General features: G+C 34.8%; 1 protein-coding gene and 1 pseudogene across 3 annotated transcripts in view; one reads left to right on the top strand and one right to left on the bottom strand.

Moving 5' to 3' along the window:
- TENM1 (teneurin transmembrane protein 1) overlaps window positions 1-20,263 on the bottom strand; it is a 745,224-nt gene that overhangs the window by 650,652 nt on the left and 74,309 nt on the right. For all 3 annotated transcript variants that reach the window (XM_011378218.2, XM_011378219.2, XM_011378220.2), the window contains exon 2: window positions 3,164-3,424. In XM_011378218.2, coding sequence (XP_011376520.1) covers window positions 3,164-3,424 — 261 coding nt within the window. The remainder of the gene's footprint in view (window positions 1-3,163; window positions 3,425-20,263) is intronic.
- LOC111730768 lies at window positions 7,942-8,449 on the top strand (annotated as a pseudogene).

Below are 20,263 nucleotides of genomic sequence, written 5' to 3'. Positions count from 1 at the left end.
GCAATAGTAAAAGATAGGAGGGGGCAAAGACACGAGGCTGCTCGGTCCCCAGCAGCTGAGTGAGACAGAGGCTGTGGCGCCTGCAGCCAGCACCTATGGATATTCCTAATAAAGGGACCGTGTCCACAACCCGACTTTCATGGTGATGAGCTAGCTTGCTCTGACACCAGCACCAGGATAGGCAGATCAAGGGGCACCAGGGACTTATAGGGGGACACTGAATTGAGGGTCAGATATGAGGCTTCTTCCAAGGCAGAACTGCTGGTGGTATCCATTGTTCCTCTGTTGAGTCCTCCCCCTCCCAGTGTGCAGACACAGTGCCACCATAGCTGAGACGTCATCAAACTGAAAAACAGAGGTTGCTTCACCCAGAGGACTACCTGAAACTCTGCCTCCCCCAACTCATGGCCCCACTCAAGTTACATCCAGTTATATCCTCAGTGAGTCCAGTGCTCCTTCCTGAGCCAACTCAAAGACACACACTAGTGAACAGCTGATCTTGGTTTCTGGCATGGCCTCTTGAGGCAACTATAAGCACAGCATCTGTGGATTGCTTGCTAAATCTTAACAGGTGGTCCTGGATGGGCACAGGCTGGGGCTCAACTTGGCCTGCAGCTGAACCCCTCTCAGGACTGTGCTACTGGACACCTACTACACAAAACCATGCTAATAAGACCGGAAGACTTAAGAGCTTTGCTTAGTACATAGAAACAGACACAGAAAGGCGGCCAAAATGGAAAGACAAAGAAGCAGAAACCATATGAGAGAACAGAACAGAGATCCAGAAATAATGGAGTCAAGCAATCTAACAGACACAGAGTTCAAAACACTGGTTATAAAGATGCTCAGTGAACTTAGGGGAAGTGTAGATGAAGTCAGCACGAACTTTAACAAAGAGATAAAAATTTTAAAAAATGGAGATGGAAATTATAAAAGGGAACCAGTCAGAAATGAAGAACACATTATCTGAGATGAAGAGTATATTAGAGGGAATCAACAGAGTGGATAAAGAAGAGGATCAAATCACTGATATAGAGCATAAGGGAGCCAAGGACACTCCATCAGAACAGCAAGAAAAAAGAAGCCAAGACTATAATAATAACTTAAGGAGCCTATGAGACACAATTAAATGTAAAAAATACCCATGTCATAGGGGTCCTGAAGAGAGAAAACAAGAAGTTTAAAATATATTTGAAGAAATAATGATGGAAAACTTCCATAACTTGGTAAAGGAAATAGACATACAACCCCAGGAAGTGCAGAAAGTTCCAAAAAAGAGAATTATCTACCACCTTATTTCACATAAATTTGGTTATTAATTTTCTAGGACCTAAGGAGGCCTACAGCAAGACACATCATCATTAACATGTCAAAGGTTAGATACAAAGAGAGAATCTTAAAAGTGGCAAGAGAAAAGCAGTTAGTTACATACAAGGGAGCATGCATAAGACCGGCAGTTGATTTCTCAAAAGAAACTATGCAGGACAGAAGGGCTTGGCACAAAATATGCAATGTGATGAAAACTCAGGATCTGCAACCAAAAATACTTTACCCAGCAAAGCTTTCATTTAGAGTTGAAGGACAGATAAAGAGCTCTCCAGGCAAAAATAAGTTAAGGGAATTTATCAACACCAAGCCAGTATTACAGGAAATGTTGGAGGGACTTCTTTAAGAAGAAAAATACATGTATCAGAAACATGAATAAAAACTGGTAATAACTATCAACAAGTACTTCAAATGGAAAAGAATTAAGTCCTCCAACCAAAAGATAGAGTGGTTGAATGGATAAGAAAACAACACCCCTACATATGCTGCCTACAAGAGACTCACTACATATGCTGCCTACAAGAGACTCACTTCAGATTTAGTGGAACACAAAGAGTAAAAGGAAGGGGATGGAAAAAAATATTGCCTTGATGGACCTAAAGAGTATTGTGCTGAACGAAGTAAGTCAGATAGAGAAGGACAAATACCACATGATTTCATATACATGTAGAATTTAAAGAACAAAGTAAACAACAACAACAAAAATGGAAACAAACTTGTAGATACAGAGAATATTTTGAGGGCTACTAGAGTGGAGGGGGAATTGGGGGAACTGGGAAAAGTGGCAAAGGGGTTAAGAAGTACAAATGAATATTTACAAAATAGACATGGAGATACAAAGTGTAGCATAAGAAAAATAAACAATGTAGTAATAAATATGTAAGCAGGGAGAGGGATACTAGATTTAGTGAGGTGATCACTTTGTGGATTATATAGATCTCTACTCACTATGCTGTACAACAAAAACCAATATATTATTGTATGCCAACTATAATTTAGAAAAAAAAACCTCACTGAATTGTACAATTATGAGCAACTAATGGTCTATTATACTTCAATAAAGCCAGATAAAAAGAGTATAGATTAATATGTTTAATAAGCATTAATGTGTTTTTTATGAAAACATTTTGTTCTTCAGTATGGACAGAAGTGCAGAAATAAAATATTTTAATCTCTTCCCAACAAATCAAAAAGATAAAACTCTTCAATTTCTAAAAATTGTAAGAAAATAATATATAATTACAATTTAGTGATACTGCTATTATTACTTATTGTCTGGCAAATGGTTGATGTTACTTTACCTTTCTTTTTAAAAAATCATTTCAGCCTAACCTGATTAATTTGAATCTGTCTGTATACTCGATAAGTTAAACTGACTCAAAATAGAAAGCATATCCAGTACATCCTTGCCAAATTGTTCATCTCATTGTTCATATATTGACATAAAGCCAAAGTAAATGAAATGAGTTCTTTCTATAATAAATGCCATTAATATGCATTGGGAAGATGAAAATAAAAGTAATAAATAATAATAATTATTATTATTATAAAAATAATTATAATAATTATAATTATAAAACATGCTTAATATTGCTGACTACATGAGATTATTTCTCTTGGGGGTTCGCCAGGAAGAAAAAGTATTTTATCTATCATAGTAAATAAATGTATCTATTTGCCAGATCAAGGTACATGACTTGTCCATGAGACTCTACTAAGTTGCATTTCCTTTCTGCATATTAATGAAAAACAGTCAGACGAAGGAAAAGAAAACAAATTAAAGCTAAAAATTGCATTTTCTCTGGGTTTTACTAAATAGTATATAAATTTCTATTACCATTCTCCGCATCAGACTTCCTTTCATGGTCAGTGTCAGTCAGGGACAATGCAGAATTAGCCCGGCTGGACAAACAGGAACTATGCTCTGATTTCATCCCTCTTATCCACATTCTCAGTGCATGGTCAGGTGAGGCAGCTCCTTCTGTCTCTGTGTCCACGTCAGATCCCATCTCTAGCTGGTAGCCATGCTGAGAAATACTCTGCATGTCTGTCTGGTAGCCAGAGCAGAGAGTGTGAGGAGATTCACAGAATTCCATCTCTGAGAAGAAACAGTTCAAAGAAAAAGTTTAGCAGTATGAAGAAATACCCAATAAAATTCCACTTTTTTGTCCTCATGTCCCCCTCCCCTATTGCTAGTAATTATGTGTTTTTGCAAAGTTAGAATTCTGGCCTTTTTATTTATGGTATGTAGGATTCTGTGCTTATTTTGCACTTCTTTGGCTTAAAATTATGCTCCTGTTGATTCTTACAAGGTTCTAGAAAAAGCATGCTCAAAATAGCTTTATAGCTACAATTTTAGCTTGCACAAATGTAATGAAATAAGTGAGTGCAGAGGAGTATAAAGCATAGAAAGCTGTCCTTTAAAAGATATTTTGCTTTCAGGAAGAATATATATGCTTTGTAGAGCACACCTATGCTTAAAATATTAAAATTATTGGTCTTTTTAAGCATTTCATACACATTAGTTAAGAATAAATAATTTATTGTGGTAACTGATAAAAAAAAACATTAAGTTTAAATACACTAAAGTATTTTCTTAAAACACATTAATCTAACCTCCAAAATTACAAGTACTTACCATCATTACTGCCCATCATCTCCAAAGGGGTGAGGCTTACTTTATCCTAATTATTGTTTCATTCTTTCTTTCAACAAATACATTAAAAATATTCAATCATATATTGCACCTCAGCAACACTTCATGTTTTGGATTCATTCTCTTCCCCTCTAAGTCTTAGTATCATAAAATGTTTCATATCTTAGATATGCCATAACAAATCTCCCACTTTTACGGCTGAGGAAAATAAAGTCCAGAGGGTAGATGTCATTTGTCCGTAGTCCATGTCAGATAGCAACAGAGCCCTTTTCCCTAAACACTCATCTGGGCATGGTTTCTGCTAGAAGCCAATGAAACCTCATCAACTTATTGCATGAATATTAGGCATTCAGTCTTATATTCAATTTTGCATTCAATTATGGCAAGGTGTCAAAAAGGGGGAAAGATGCTTTAACAGTCCCCAATAACTTAATGAAAAATGACCTCATGCCCAGACATGTCATCTGAAAAGGCCATGGAATACCTAGATAAGGTAATCCTGGGATGTTTATCATTATATAGAATTTTCTCAAACTGACATCAGAGACAGGGTATGTCATTTGGCCAGAAAGAAGCTTAAATGAGTACATCTATCTAATTCTTGGCACATATCAATAAAATACAAATCCTAAAATGAATTTAAGTGTTTGAATACAGAAAGTGCTAAAATTTAGACAGATCATATACTAGAAAGAAGAGTGCAGAATATGAATATATATTTTAAATAGCTATTTTTGTGACATATAATTGTCAAACAAGGGATTGATGAATCAAATCTTAATGCTTATTTAATAACCATTAGGTATCAGCACTGTGCTCTGTGAAGCATATTGTTAGCAAATAAAGCTACTATAATGTATTAGGAAAATTCTATTGTAATTTATTCTTTCAGGTTATAAGTCACTGCTGAGAATGTTACTTATGATTTCTGTGAGGAATATCATTAAGAGTAATTCTATTTTCTACAAAATTTGTCTAAATTCCAGAGGTGTGATGTTTAAAAAAATAGGCATATCAAACATAAAATCTTATGAAACTGTACTTCTCTCTGACATAAAGCTGAAAGTAAAAATCCATTTCACCTGATATAAATCTTAGTGATCTAGAATATTGCCATCAGTTAGTATTCATGCCTCTTAATTTTACAATCCTTAAATTCATTATCCACTCCTATTGTGCAGTTGTTGCTACAGCAACGTGATAATAACCTGTAAGCTTAAAGCTATAAGACACAAATTTTATACAGGCTCGCATTCACAAATTCCTTAATTCCCCTAGACCAGTGGCTCCCAAACTTCAGCAAGCTTCAGAATCACCTGGAAGGCTTTCTAAAGCACAGATGGCTGTGCTTGTCCCTCAGTTTCATTTTCTAATTCAGCAGGTCTGGAGTAGGGCCCGAGATTCTGCATTTCTAAGAATTTCCCAGGAAAATTTTTTTGCTACTGGACAAAAGACCACGATTTGAAAACTATTGCCCTAGAAACTTCTCTGAAGTCATTAGGAGACAGGGAAAGGGGAGAAGTGAGGGAAAAATACTTTATTGTGGCATTACCAAAGATTTTGCAGCAACAAGCTCTAATTCTGTATAGAGAAACAAGAAAGCATTTAAACTGAATTACTGAGAAGGGCCCCCATTTATTTTCCATGGATTCAGGGCACTAATTAGGAGATTCACTTTTAAAAACACAGACTTGCATTTATTTTCGCTCATACAATGGCATATGAGATGTGACTTTCCAAAGATTTTAATATGAGCATATGAATCACAGTAAAGACGTTCATTAGAAAAGGATGAATAAATAAAAATACACAGTCAATTTGTCATTCCACATAATGAAATATTAGATAAGGCTAAAAAAGAAGACCCTGGAAGATATAACAAGAGTTCTTCTTTGTTAAAGAGATTTTATTCCTATTCAAAAAAATATATATATGTGAATAAGGATTTGTTCCATTCTAAGGAAATACATTGTAATATGATAAAAAAAAAAGATTGTGTAATATATTTACTGGAGCTATACTCTGATTTGAATAAAAAGAAAAACCACAAATTCTCTAATTAAACAGTAATATAAAAGTACACTTCTTTGTAAATATATAATTAAGAAAAAAAGAAAGGAAAAAAACATTTTACTTATTTATAGTAAGTGATGATCATTGAACTGCCTCACTTCCCTTTCTTGAAATCAATATTACCATTGTAAGTTATTTCTTTAAATACACAAAAGTCTTGGTGGTGTTCAAAATTCCCAAAGGATTTTTCTAGAAAGCACTTAAGTGGTTGTTTTTAACCTTGCACATATAACCTTGTTACTTAAAATACTACATATGCCTAGAGAAGATAAAAGTTTTATTGGATTTATTATAGATCTATTCTTACCAATACACTAGCCAAAAGAGAAATGTTAAGTACAATCTAGGATATCTACGATTTAAATGGACACACTAGTACTACCATGAGAAGTTTAACTACATTTCAAGTATAAACAGATACTGATGTTGTCAAATGAATGATGTATTTGGAGTCTCACAGACATGTATTTAATTTTTATTGTAAGAAAAATCTATTTTGCAGCCTTGTAAGAGACAAAATATGAGCAGAATAATAGAATTTAAATCCAACTTTTAAAATGTGTAAAAGATTTGAAGACATGCATCACAAAAAAGAGGAATGACCAATAAGCAATTGAAAAGATGCTCAATATCACTAGTAATCAAGAAAATGAAACTAAAATCACAATGAGATACCACTATAGACCTACCAGAATGGTTAAAAAACATTCTGACCACACCATGTGTTGACAAGAATGTGGTGAAACTGCTGGTGAAACAGTAGAATAGTACGACTACTTTGGAAAACAGTTTGGCATTTTCCTCAAAAGGTAAACCTATACTTAACAGGAAATCGATGCACTTCTAGACTTTAGATCAAAGAAAACTTCTTTCTACACAAAAATCTGTACTAGGTTGTTCATAAGTTTTATACATAATAGTGAAAAGGCAGGAACAACTCAAGCGTCCATGAATAGCTGAAAGAATATACCTGTGGTATATCCACACAATGGAATACTACTCAGTCCTAAATCTGAATAATCCTTTCATATATAACAAGGTGCATGGACATCAAAATAATTACGCTGAGTGAAAAAAGTCCAACAGAATGTCTACATACTGTATGCTTCAATTTAAATAAAATTCTAAAAAATACAAACCAATCTACAGTGATGAAAAGTAGATCAGTGAGGGAGAAATGGAGAACAAGGAGTACAAAGGAACTTTTAGGATGATTTAAATGTCTGTTATCTTGATTGTGGCTATAGTTTCACATGTGTATATGAGCCAAAGTTTATCATATTGTATATTTCAAGTATGCGTAGTCTATTATACTTCACTTACACCTCTCTATTTTTTTTAGTGGATTATATACCATCAGATAGTAAGACAGTGAAGAGACTAGAGAATAAGTCAATTTTCATAGGTGGAACTTAAGGTCTCTCAGCTAGCAGGAGGCCCTGCTCCTTTTCTCCTCGTGAAAGAAAGTACATGTAACATTAAAGAAAAGGTAGCCAACATGCTATCTTGCTTATATCTAAGCATGAGGCAATCAGGGCCAACCGATACTTGATTTCTTGGTGACTTCTAGGGAGTACTTTTTTTGTAGGAACATAACAGATGAAAGCCATTTTTAGGGGGGATACTAAGATGAAAGAGATCACTGAGGAGCTTTCAGCAGCTAAGGAACATTCTATAGCTGGGGATCATGAGACTAAGTTGAGTGGATCTGGCACATAGGATCACTTTAGGCCTCTATTAATGCTAATAAATTATTTTTTTTTTCAAAAAATGTTATGAAGTACTGAATAAAATGAGTTACTGTATTTTCTCTCTGAATCTAAGGATTGATCTTCAGCCTGGAAAAGCCATTTATCAAAATTTAAAGGGCCTTTCAGCTGGAACCACCATCTTCCAGTAATTCACCAAAATGACCAATACAAAGGGAAAGAGGAGAGGTACTCGCTACATGTTCTCTAGGCCTTTTAGAAGACACGGAGTTGTTCCTTTGGCCATATACATGCAAATCTATAAGAAAGATTATATTGTAGACATCAAGGGAATGGGCACTGTTCAAAAAGGAATACCTCACAAATGTTACCATGGCAAAACTGGAAGAGTTTACAATGTTACTCAGCACGCAGTTGGAATAGTTGTAAACAAAAAAGTTAAGGGCAAGATTCTTGCCAAAAGAATTAATGTACGTATTGAGCATATTAAACACTCTAAGAGCTGAGATAGTTTCCTGAAATGTGTGAAGGAAAATAATCAAAAAAGAAAGAAGCCAAAGAGAAAGGTACCTAGGTTCAACTGAAGCACCAGCCTGCTTCACCCAGAGATGCACACTGTGTGAGAATCAATGGAAAGGAGCATGAGCTTCAGGAACCCAGTCCCTATGAATTCATGGCACTATAGGTGTTAAAAAAAAAAGACCTCTAATTGAGTAGGTGTCCCCTCCTCCAAAGAAATATTTAAAGAAAACTAACTGTCCTAATTTTGGGGTGATATCTTTACTACTCAGATTTAGTGTTGTTTTTTTTTTCCTTGTTCAAAGATGTGAGGTGGTTTACTATGCAACAAAGAGTATAATTGTTAGGAAACTGCATCTGTTGCATTATATTACAGTTAAGCTCATGGGAAGTCGATCACTCATAATTGCATCATAAATAGCTGTATTTTAAGGATCAAGGACTTGCATTTGAAGCCTGCTACTTAAAAATAGATTGTTTAAAGCAAAATAATAATAATTAATAATAATAATAATAATAATAATAATAATAATAATAATAAAAACTTAAAAGGGAAAGTAATAGTTATCTATATCAGTGTTTTTCTGGAAATGCCATTTCTGAGTTTCTGATAAGCTCAAGACTTAGTTTTTGTTAAAATTCTACCCACCCACACTTCCTCTAGAAAGAGAGCTTTAAGGCATCACACTCCAAATAAATAATTGGAGGTCAAAATCTGTGATTAATCTTAGCCATGACCTGAGTGATTTGGGATATAACTTTAAAATGTATAGTCTGTTTCCAAAATAAGGAAGAGGGAGGGGAGATAAAATTATTAGCTAATTACTGTGACTCATAACAAATCTTATGAATTATATGCAAAAGCAGATGTTATTAATTAGCCATGTGGTTTTTCTGAATAAGTCACTTACATCTTGGGGCCTCAGTTTCCTCATTTGTAAAACGTTCAGGTCTAATTTGAAATAAACCTTTAGGTAACTCTCATATTCTAAAATTCTGTAATTATAACTTGAGCTTGTTATGGTAAAATGTGAAAATGTTAACATTTTCAAGTGGGGAAAAGGTTATTGGTTTTATAAATAAAGGTGCTATTCATACTTCTATTGTGAAGGATAATCATATATGTTAGCAAATTAAGATCTTGTGTCATGAGTACAAGTCTGCTATATTAAAGTATTGATATAGCCTAGGTATCCATTGTAAATTGTGAGATTAGTGATAGAGTATATAAAATATATAATGTTAAAAAGCAACTGAGTGAATAGTTATTCATTGAACATAAAATCATCAGTTAATAAACATGGCTACTGCAAATAGTACTTTATAGTACAATGAATAAAAATTCATATAATTAAAAGTTCTTACTGACCCACTAATAATTCATTACTGGTTCCAGGGAAAGTGCAATGGATTATCAAAGACTTAAGCAAGACACACAAAGACAGAAAGAAATGAGCAACACTAGATAGGAAATAATTAATTTTCACTACTAGGTACACAATTTTGTATTTCTCAGTTTGGGGCTTTTAAAAGAAAACAATATCAAATTGTCAAACAAATAAGTTAATGTAAGTTTGCTTAAACATAGCTCCACTGAACACCCACTCAATTTCAAGTAAAGAAAACAAAACAAAATAGACCTCTGATTTCTCAGTCTTAGAAAATTAGCCCAATTTAATTTCCTCTTTTACTTTGTGAAAAAGTTTTATCGAATTCCACAGAACTGAGCATTAAGCAGAGAGAGCAAACAGGATCATGGCATGTCCTTTGCCAAGGCCCAAATGACAACGAAGTAATAAAGGCACCACCCAGACCTGGCATGTATTTTCTGTTGCAGGCTCATCAGCCTTTTCTGGGGAACAGAGATGAGACATAGAGTGCTGTCCATGCAAAATGGAATCCTGCAGTTATCAGAGGACTTAAAGAAAATAACTAAGCTTCCTGAAGCCTAATCTCCCCCTTATAGCTCCAAATGCACCCATTATCCCAGTACTCAGGGCCCACCAATTACTCCTTACTATTCAAGACTTCTCCATCTGTCAGCATAGTGAAAATCATGGCAAAAATTTAGGCAGAGTTAAAGCCTGAAGTAGTATGCCAAACAATATTGACTAACTGGAGCCATCTCAGACATAGTTAAAAGGCCATGTTAATGGATGCTCTCAGAAGTACAGTGAGTTGCAAATCTGTAAAAATGGCTCAAACCAGAGAATGACACAGAATTATAGCATAAAGGAGATGAATTAAAAACTTGGAAGAAAACATCAAAAGGGACTCCAATCATATTTAGAGAGATGAGAATATCCTTCAACAATCTAATGAGGAAGAAAATTTGAGGTGGGAATAAGCCAGTTCTATTTCCTTGAACTAATCTTAGTACAGGGTCCAATTTTGACTGTACTCACATAAGATGGAAGAAATTGTTCTAAAGCTAACTCAGACAACAGTTACCACTACAATTAAAAAGGTGATGCCTGTTCCACAGTTTTCATAACAACAACAAAAAAGAGTCTGGTAAAAGAATCAAGGACTAAAAAAGATGGTAGGAAGTCTGAGACTTCAACAGAAATTTAGATCAACGAGAACCTGCTCATGTTCCCTTAATTTCGACATTTTAAATGAAAAAGAGACTTCATGACCTAAATGAGAAATTTTCAGGGCTACTGAACAGTGCAAATGCATAGTGCTCAGTGGCCCTAAAAACTATTCATTTCTTTCCTGTGTTGGTCCAATTTTCTGGCTGTTCATAACACTGTGGTGCTTGAATCCTTATTGACCACCATGGACTTCCAGGTATACTTCTTTATTTTCATTATGTTCACTAAACACATAAAGCTGTTAAGTGTGTGTGTGTGTGTGTGTGTGTGTGTGTGTGTGTGTGTGTGTGTGTGTGTGAGAATTTTAAACTATATTAGTCTGTCACACAATTTCATCTAGAGAAGGAAGACCAGTGAGCTAAAGAAATAAATGACCATGAAAAATACTTACAAATGCTTCAAACACACACTCATAAATGCAAACAGTGTGATTTCTGCAACATTCTACACTAATCTGTAAGCATTTATTTTGTGATGAGTAAGTAAAAATGCCAAGATAGAACTGTGCACCAGAGTCGGTGTCCAAAAACTACTGAATAAACTAAGTTCTGCTCCATGAGGGGATTCTTCTCACCATCTTTCAAAGGTGCCCTTTTTATTTTTGCCTCTGTATCTCTGAATATATTGTCTCAACTACCTGGAATACCTTCCTCTGATTTTTTACTACTCTAATTCCTAATATCCAGCCTGTGTCTGTACCTTCAGAAAATATGCTTTAATTTTGTTCTTCTCTCTCATTAATCTTACCCTTCTCTAGAACATTTCTAATCTTTACTACATAATTTTATGTCTATATATTTCTTTTTTTCTTTATACTTACATCATCGGTATTACCTCTTGAATTAGATCTCCAGATTTGAGAATGTGTTCTAAACTTTTGGTATCTCTCAAAATCAAATAAGATAATTTCTTCAAAATGTTGTATAATCTATGAAGTACTACATAGATACAAGGTACTATTTCATTCTCCCCAGGCCCTAGAATAATTCTAGACAAAGAACGATCATTAAATACCAAAGTTTCGAAGTCAGTAGTTAATATGAAACCACTTTCAAAACGGTTAAATTATTGAAGAAAAATCTGACACATATGAGATGGTATTGCTTAATATAAAACAGGATCTACCAATGAAAATTGAAAAACTGGGAGTGACATCAGAAACATGGTGGAGTGAGAGACATCCCCAGATCTCTACCCTTGAAACAACAATATGGTAGACATCCAAAACTAATAAAGAACACCAAACCTGCACACCAGCACATCTGAGTGTGGGATATGCAAACAAGAGCTACCACAGGTCAGAATCCCAGGAGTCTGGCAGTAGACTGGGAGAAACAAAGAAGCTGCCTCTCCTGGCTGGAGCTCCCTGCAGGAGGAGGGGGAGGGAAGAAGCCACAGCAGGTTCATTAAACAACTCTTCCTGGGAAACCTATGAACTCCATGTGGCCAACGGCAGTGCCTAAAGATCAGGGCAGAAAGCAGAGAAACAACAGTTGATTACTAGCCACGGTAGCAAAACGTGAGGAGGAGATGGAACCCCCATCCCCCAACCGAGAGGGGCCCTCTCCACATATCCTCTAAGTCCGAACACCTCGGAGCCTCAGGGGAATATGAGTAAATGCTACCAAAACTGTCGCTAACACTGGCAGGGACAGAGATTGAGGGTAATGAGCATGATTGAATATTTCTAAGAAAAAAAGGCATAATTAAGACCTTATATAAAGCAAGGATCCAAGAGGCTTAGATGCCACATACTGGAAACCAAAAGAAAAATGCCATCATGGCAACAGGCTAAAGAGATACTTTTATATAACAAATCTTTCTGGAAAAATAACACAAAACACTTCCATTAATGCCCAGGTGGAGAAATAGTCCATTAAACACTATGAACAACCAAGATGACAAGGCAGCTCAGAAACAAAGAGAAAAATCTCCAGAAAATAAACTTAATGATATATAAATATGAGACCTAAATGACAGAGAATTCTGGAAGATACTTCCGAAAAAAACACAATGAGATTGGAAAAATTTATATCAACAATTTCAGGAACTGAAAAAAACAACTAGATGAGCAGAATGAGTGCTTTAGTGGAGATTGAAACCCTAAATAAAGAACCAAATAGAACTTCTGTAGATGAAGGAAACACTGAACAAGACAAAAAATGAAATAGCAAGCTCGGAAAACAGAGTCAACCAAATGGAGGAAAGGATCAGTAATATTGAAGACAGAAATCTAGAAATAAGAGGAAGAGAGAGACCGAAGAATGAAAAATAAGGAAAGAAAAATACAACGCCTGATACCATCAGGAAAGGAAACAAGAATAATGGGCATTCTCGAAGAGGAGGAAAGGGAGCAGGGATTAGAAAGCATTTTCAGACAAATAGTTGAAGAGAATTTCCCAAATCTAAGGAATGAGCTGGAAATTGGAATTCAAGAAGTCATCAGAACACCCAATTATCTCAACCCAAAAAGGCCTTCACTAAAACACATTGTATTGAAATTATCAAAAATTAATGACAAAATGAAGAATTCTCAGGTCAGTCAGGGAAAAGAAGTTGGATACCTATAAAGAAAAACCCATTAGGTTATTGTCAGACTTCTCAGCACAAACATAAGCCAGAAAAGAATGGATTCAAATATTCAAACTATTAAATGAAAGGAATTACCAGCCAAAAATAATGCATTCAGCAAAGTTCTCCTTTAGATACAAAAGATAAATAAAGACCTTATCAGACATACAAAAACTGAGGGAATTCTCCACTACGAGGCCTGCATTACAAGGATTACTGAAAGGAGTTAGCTCACATAAAACAAAACGACAAAAAAAAAATACATAACTATGAGTAAGGCGACTAGCAGGTATATAGAAGCAGAGAAGTGCAACCTTTACTAAGAATAGAACATTATAAGCTTAAACAAAAAGAAGAATTTTGCAATTTAGACAACAATGACAGAAAAAGGGAGGATTCAAGATCCAAATTCACAAAGGGAAAGGTAGATAAGGCACGCACGGAAGAAAAAAGAATGTATATGTGTGTGCATCACTGTGGTGTGTGTGTATAACTATCCTCTACATATTCGTTTATAGTAACAAGATGCCCAAGATTCGGAACTTAAGTATAAAACATAAAAGAAGGATCAGAGGAAAAATTCACAAAATCCAACCAAAATAAAATAAACAGACAAACAAGGATAAGGAAGCAAAGGAAATGCTGAACTATCAAAAAGGAAAACAAAATGGTTATAGAAAAACCTCAAATTTCAATAATCACCCTAAATGTAAATGGATTGAACTCACCAATAAAAAGGCATAGAGTTGCAGAATGGATCAGAAAATAAAACCCAACCATATGCTGCCTCCAGGAGACATATTTCAGCTCCAAAGATAAATATAGACTCAAAGTGAAAGGGTGGAAAATGATATTTCAAGCAAATGGCATTCAGAGAAAAGCAGGAGTAGCGGTGCTAATATCAGATGAAATAGATTTCAAAATAAAAAAGGTAAAGAAAGATACTGAGGGACACTTCATGATGATAAAGGGAATCATGCACCAAGAAGACATAATACTTACTAATATCTATGTTCCCAATCAGGGAGCCCTGAAATATATAAAGCAATTGCTAACAGAACTAAAGCGAGAAACAGACTTAAACACCATCATAGTAGGGGACCAAAATACCCCACTGTCAGATATGGACAGATCATCCAAACAGAAAATCAATAAGGAGAACACATCTTTAAATGACACATTAGCCCAACTGGACATAATTGACATTTGCAGAGTCTTTTATGACATATAAACTGCTTACACATTCTTCTTTAGTGCACAGGGAACATTCTCAAGATGGAATACATACTGGGACACAGAGATACCCTCAACACATATAAGGGTTAAAATCACACCAACTATATTCTCTAATCATAATGCTTTTGAAGCTAGAGATCAACTGTAAAAAGAAAGCAGGAAAAAACATAAATACATGGAGATTAAACAACATGCTCTTGAAGAATGACTGGGTAGGAGAAGAAATGGAACGAGAGATCAAGACATACCTAGAAACGAATGATAATTATAGTACAACATATCAAAACTTCTGGGTCAGGGCAAAAGAGGTCATAAAAGGAAAGTTCATATCATTACAGGCCTATCTCCAAAAACAAGAACGCCTAAATAAACAACCTAATGCTTCATCTGTAAAAAACTAGAAAAGGAAGAAAAAATGAAGCCTAAAGTCAGCAGATGGAAAGAAATAATCAAAATTAGAGCAGAAATAAATGAAATTGAAAACAAACAACAACAAAAAAATAGAAAAAAAAATAAATGCAACCTAGAGCTGGTTCTTTGAGGAGGTTAATAAAATTGACAAACCCCTGGCTAGACTCACTAAAGAAAAAAGAGAAAGGACACAAATAAAATCAGGGATGAAAGAGGGGAAATTACGACTGACATCACAGAAATACAAAGGATCATACAAGAATGCTATGAAAAATTACATAACATTATATTTAATAACCTAAAAGAAATAGACCAGTACTTACAAAAATACAATCTTCCTAGACTGAATCAAGAAGAACTGGAAAATCTAAATAGACTGATCAGCAGTATGGAAATTGAAATAATCATCAAAAACCTACCAAAAAGTAAAAGTCCAGATGGCTTCACCAGTGAATTCTACCAAACATTGAAAGAAAATGTAATACCTATTCTCCTCAAATTCTTGCAAAAAATCAAAGAAGAGGCAACCTATTTTATGAGGTCAATATTACTCTGATACCTAAACCTGGTAAGGATAACACACGCAGAAAAGGAAACTACAGACCAATATCTCTCATGAAAAAGGAAACTACAGACCAATATCTCTCATGAACACAGATGCAAAAATCCTAAATAAGATACTAGAGAACTTAATACAGCAACATATTAAAAAGATTATACAGCACGATCAAGTGGGTTTTATCCAAGGGCACAGTGATGGTCCAAGATCTGCAAATTGATTAATGTGATATGCCACATGAAGAAATTAAAAAATAGGAATCATATGATATCAATAGATGCAGAAAAAGCTTTCGACAAGATACAGCATCCATTTATGATCAAAACACTTAACAAAATCAGTATAGAAGGAAAGTACCTTAAAATAATAAAGGTCATATATGACAAACCCTCAGCCAACATTACACTTAATGATGAAAAAGTAAAAACTTTCCCTCTAAGATCAGGAACAAGACAATTCTGTCAACTATCACCATTGTTGTTCAGTATATCATTGGAGGTCCTAGCTGGTGCACTGAGGCAACAGTAAGATGTAAAAGGCATCCAAATAGGAAACGAAGAAGTCAAACTGTCAGTATTTGTGGATGACATGATTCTCTATATAGAAAACCCTAAAGACTCCACAAGAACACTACTAGAAACAATAAGCAAATCCAGGAATATTTCTCGATACAAAATCAATGTTCAAAAATCCATAGCGTTCCTATACTCTAATAATGAACTGTCAGAAAAAGAAGTGGGAAAAATAATTCATTTTGCAATTGGAAATAAAAGAATAAAATACTTAGGAAGAAATCTTCAAATGAAACATGTGAAGGAACTGTGTAATGAAATCTATAAGACCCTATTAAAATAAATCGAAATAGATATAAAGAAATAGTAAGATATTCCATGTTATTGGATTGGAAGAACTAACATAGTTAAAATGACCTTATTACCTAAAGCATTATACAGGTTTAGTGCAATCCTTATCAAAATTCCAATGGTATTTTTAAAAGAAATAGAACAAAATGTCATCAGTTCTGTATGGAAGCACAAATGTCCCCAAATCACCAACACTACCCTAAGAAAAAAGAACTAGGCTGGAGGCATCACTATTTCCAACTTCAAATTACACTACAAAGCAACAATAATCAAAACAAGATGGTATTAGCAGAAAAACAGACACACAGATGAGTGGGACAGAATCGAGAGTCTAGAAATATAACTATGTTTATATGGGCAAATAATTTTTGACAAAAAGTTAAAAACATACAGTAGAGAAAGGAAAGCCTCTTCAATAAATGGTGCCAGGGAAACTGGAAAGCCACTTGCATAAGGATGAAACTAGACTGTTGTCTATCACCACACACAAAAATTAACTCAAAATGGATTTAAGACCTGAATAGAAGACCTGAAACAATAAAATGCATAGAAGAAAACTTAGGAACTAAACTCAAGGACCTTGGACTTAAAGAGGATTTTATGAATTTGACCTCAAAAGCAAGAAAATAAAAGCAAAAATAAATGGAGGGGACTAAACTAAAAAGCTTCTGTACAGCAAAAGAAACCATTAACGAGGTAAAGAGACAACCATCCGAATGGGAAAATATATTTGCAAGCAACGCCTCCGACATGGGCCTAAAATCTAATATATGCAAAGAACTCATACAACTCAATAACAGCAGAAAACCAAACAATCCAATCAAAAAATTGGTAGAGGATCTGAACATACACATTTTTCCCAAGAAGACATACAAAAGGCCAAGAAACATATTAAAAGATGCTCAATATCACTAGCTATTAGGGAAGTGCAAATCAAAACCACAGTGACATACCATCTCACACCTGTTAGAATAGCTGTTATCAACAGGACGATAATAACAAATGTCGGAGATGATACGGAGTAAAAGGAACCCTCATACACTGCTGGTGGGACTCCAAATTGATACAGCCACTATGGAAAACAGTATAGAGGTTCCTCAAAAAAACTAAAAACTGATCTACCATATGATCCAGCAATCCCTCTACTGGGTATTAAACCAAAGACTTGAAAACTCATATCCGAAAAAACATTAGCACACTGATGTTTATAGCAGCGTTATTCACGGTAGCCAGGACATAGAAGCAACCAAAGTGTCCTACGATAAATGATTGAATAAAGAAGTTGTGGTACATGTATATAATGGAATATTACTCAGCCATACGAAGATATGAAATACTGCCATTGGTGACAATGTGGATGGCCTTCAAGATAATTATGCTAAGCATAAGCCAGACAGAAAAAGTCAAAAATCACATGCTATCACCTCATGTGGGATATAAACCTAAATGCAACAAATGAACAGGAAAAACAGAGACTCGTGGACATGGACAATAGAATGGTTACCAGATGGTGGGGGGGAGGGTAAAGGAGGTAGGTAGGTGAGTAAAAGTGGTTAAATATGTAATGACAGAAAGGAATCTAACTATGGGAGGGGAACACACAATGCAACACATATGCCTTACTGTTAAATTGTACACCTGAAAAAAGTTATTTTGATAATTTACCTATGCATTTCAAATAATAGATGCTCCGCATATTTTGCAAGAAGAGAAAGACAGTGGCCCACTGGCTATTGATTCAGAAACAAAGTAGTTTATAAGAATATTAGATTGATGGAGAATAAACTTGCTGGGTATCTTCTGTCTGAAACAGTCTCACCAAGGAAGCTTTTCTCACTATACTTTTTGGCTTAATGAATTGGTAAATGACTCCCTATTAAAAAATTTTTAAATGCACACTAGACGGAGGGGGGGGCTTTTGCTAAAATAAGTCACATTGGCTTGAATAAAAACTTCTGTTGTCCTTCTCAACAGTTAGTTTCATCCCATATACCCAACAGAAATTATCATCTTAGCAAGTTTGTAGAGTCCTGAAGTGAGTAGGTGGCTCCTCTGAGAGACTGCTTTTATGAACTCAGATAAGGTTTTTTTGTTTTGTTTTGTTTTGTTTTGTTTTGTTTTGTTTTGTTTTGTTTTGTTTTGTTTTGTTTTGAGGGATATAATGAAGTAATTCTCCAAGTGGGCAAAAGTTGTGGAAAAAATTCTTAGGACACTCATTTGGGACTTTCGAAAATGAATTTTATTTATAGGAAAACATTAAAATCTGGAGAAGAAGAGTTTCACTTCCAGTCAAGATGGGGTGACAAGGACCAAATTTACTCTCTGGCTTGAAACAACACAAAAACAAACAAACAAAATATATGAAACAACGGTTTTTAGATATTGGGCAATAAAGGATATTAATCCCTGAGATATGGGAAGCAATGCAATGAGCCTAATGATTGTCTCGGCTTACTGTCTGCAGAGAGTGTCCAGGCCTTAGCATAGGGAGGGAGAACAGGGAGAACATAGGTGGAGCCTAGCAATCCCTCTGCGTTGAGGAGATGAACCTGGTAGTATGGGAGGGCCAAGACAGCTGGAGTATACAGTACAGAGTACAAAAAGGAAAGAGCTGCAAAAAAAGAACTCTAGAGATCTGCAGAGGGTCACCTGGATATTCACCAAAGTCCTCAACAGCACTTGAATGCCAGGAAACCTCCTGTGACTGGAGAAAGAAGCACCTGAAATGATTAAAGGAAGCAACTATGAATCCGAACAAAGGAGGTAATCGTCCCTATTCTCATTAGTCAGAGTGAGAAATCTTCTAATTCATGGCATTGAGTAGAATAGGTCAAAAAGAGTTTGTATTCCTATATATACTATTTAACTTTGTTCTGCTGTGTGCTCAATACTTAGCAATAGTTCTATCCTTTTGGATCTTGCTATTGACTTTGTTAAGTGGATTGAGAATGCTTCTCTAGGGCTAATTAGACTTTCATATCTTGTAAAGTTAAACATACATCTCTCATACGATATAACTATTCCACCCCCTGATATTTAGCTCAGTAAAATTTAATCACATGAACCTACAAAGACTTGTACACAAATGTTCATAGCAGCTTTATTTGTAATAAATAAAAGTTGGACAAAACTCAACTGTCAACAGGCGAATGAATGTAAACTCGGGTATAACCATACCATAGAATATTATTGAGACATAAAAAGGAATGAACTGTTGACACGTATGACAACATGAATAAATACCAAATTTTGCCAAGTTTAAAAAACAACAGTCAAAAAGTTTACATACTGTATATGCGTCCATTATGTAAAACTCTAGAAAATGCAAACTAGTCTATACTGACAGAAAGCAGATCAATGGTAGTCTGGGAGTAAGGTGGCTGGGAAGTAGTAGAGAAAAAAAATTACAAAGAGGGTAAGAGAAAACTTTTTGATATATATGTTCACTATGATGATTGCGGTGATGTTTTCATGGGTATATATTTACATATATGTCAAAAGTTAACAAATTTACACCATAAATATGTATAATTTATTATATATTAATTATACTTTAATAAACAAGTTTTTAGAAAACAGAAAACTAGAATGTTTTCTCCTTGCATACTTTAAACATCTCAGATGAACATTGTGAACAATGAAACAAAGTACCACAATTTATAAGAATGAAAAACTAATCTGTGTTCAAAAACTACCATTAATGATGAACATGACATTAATTTCTCTTGACTTATCTGCCATTT

The sequence above is a fragment of the Pteropus vampyrus genome, unplaced genomic scaffold (assembly GCF_000151845.1).
Source record: "Pteropus vampyrus isolate Shadow unplaced genomic scaffold, Pvam_2.0 Scaffold335, whole genome shotgun sequence".
Taxonomy (NCBI): Eukaryota; Metazoa; Chordata; class Mammalia; order Chiroptera; family Pteropodidae; genus Pteropus; species Pteropus vampyrus.
This window is presented reverse-complemented; position numbering and strand designations above follow the sequence as displayed.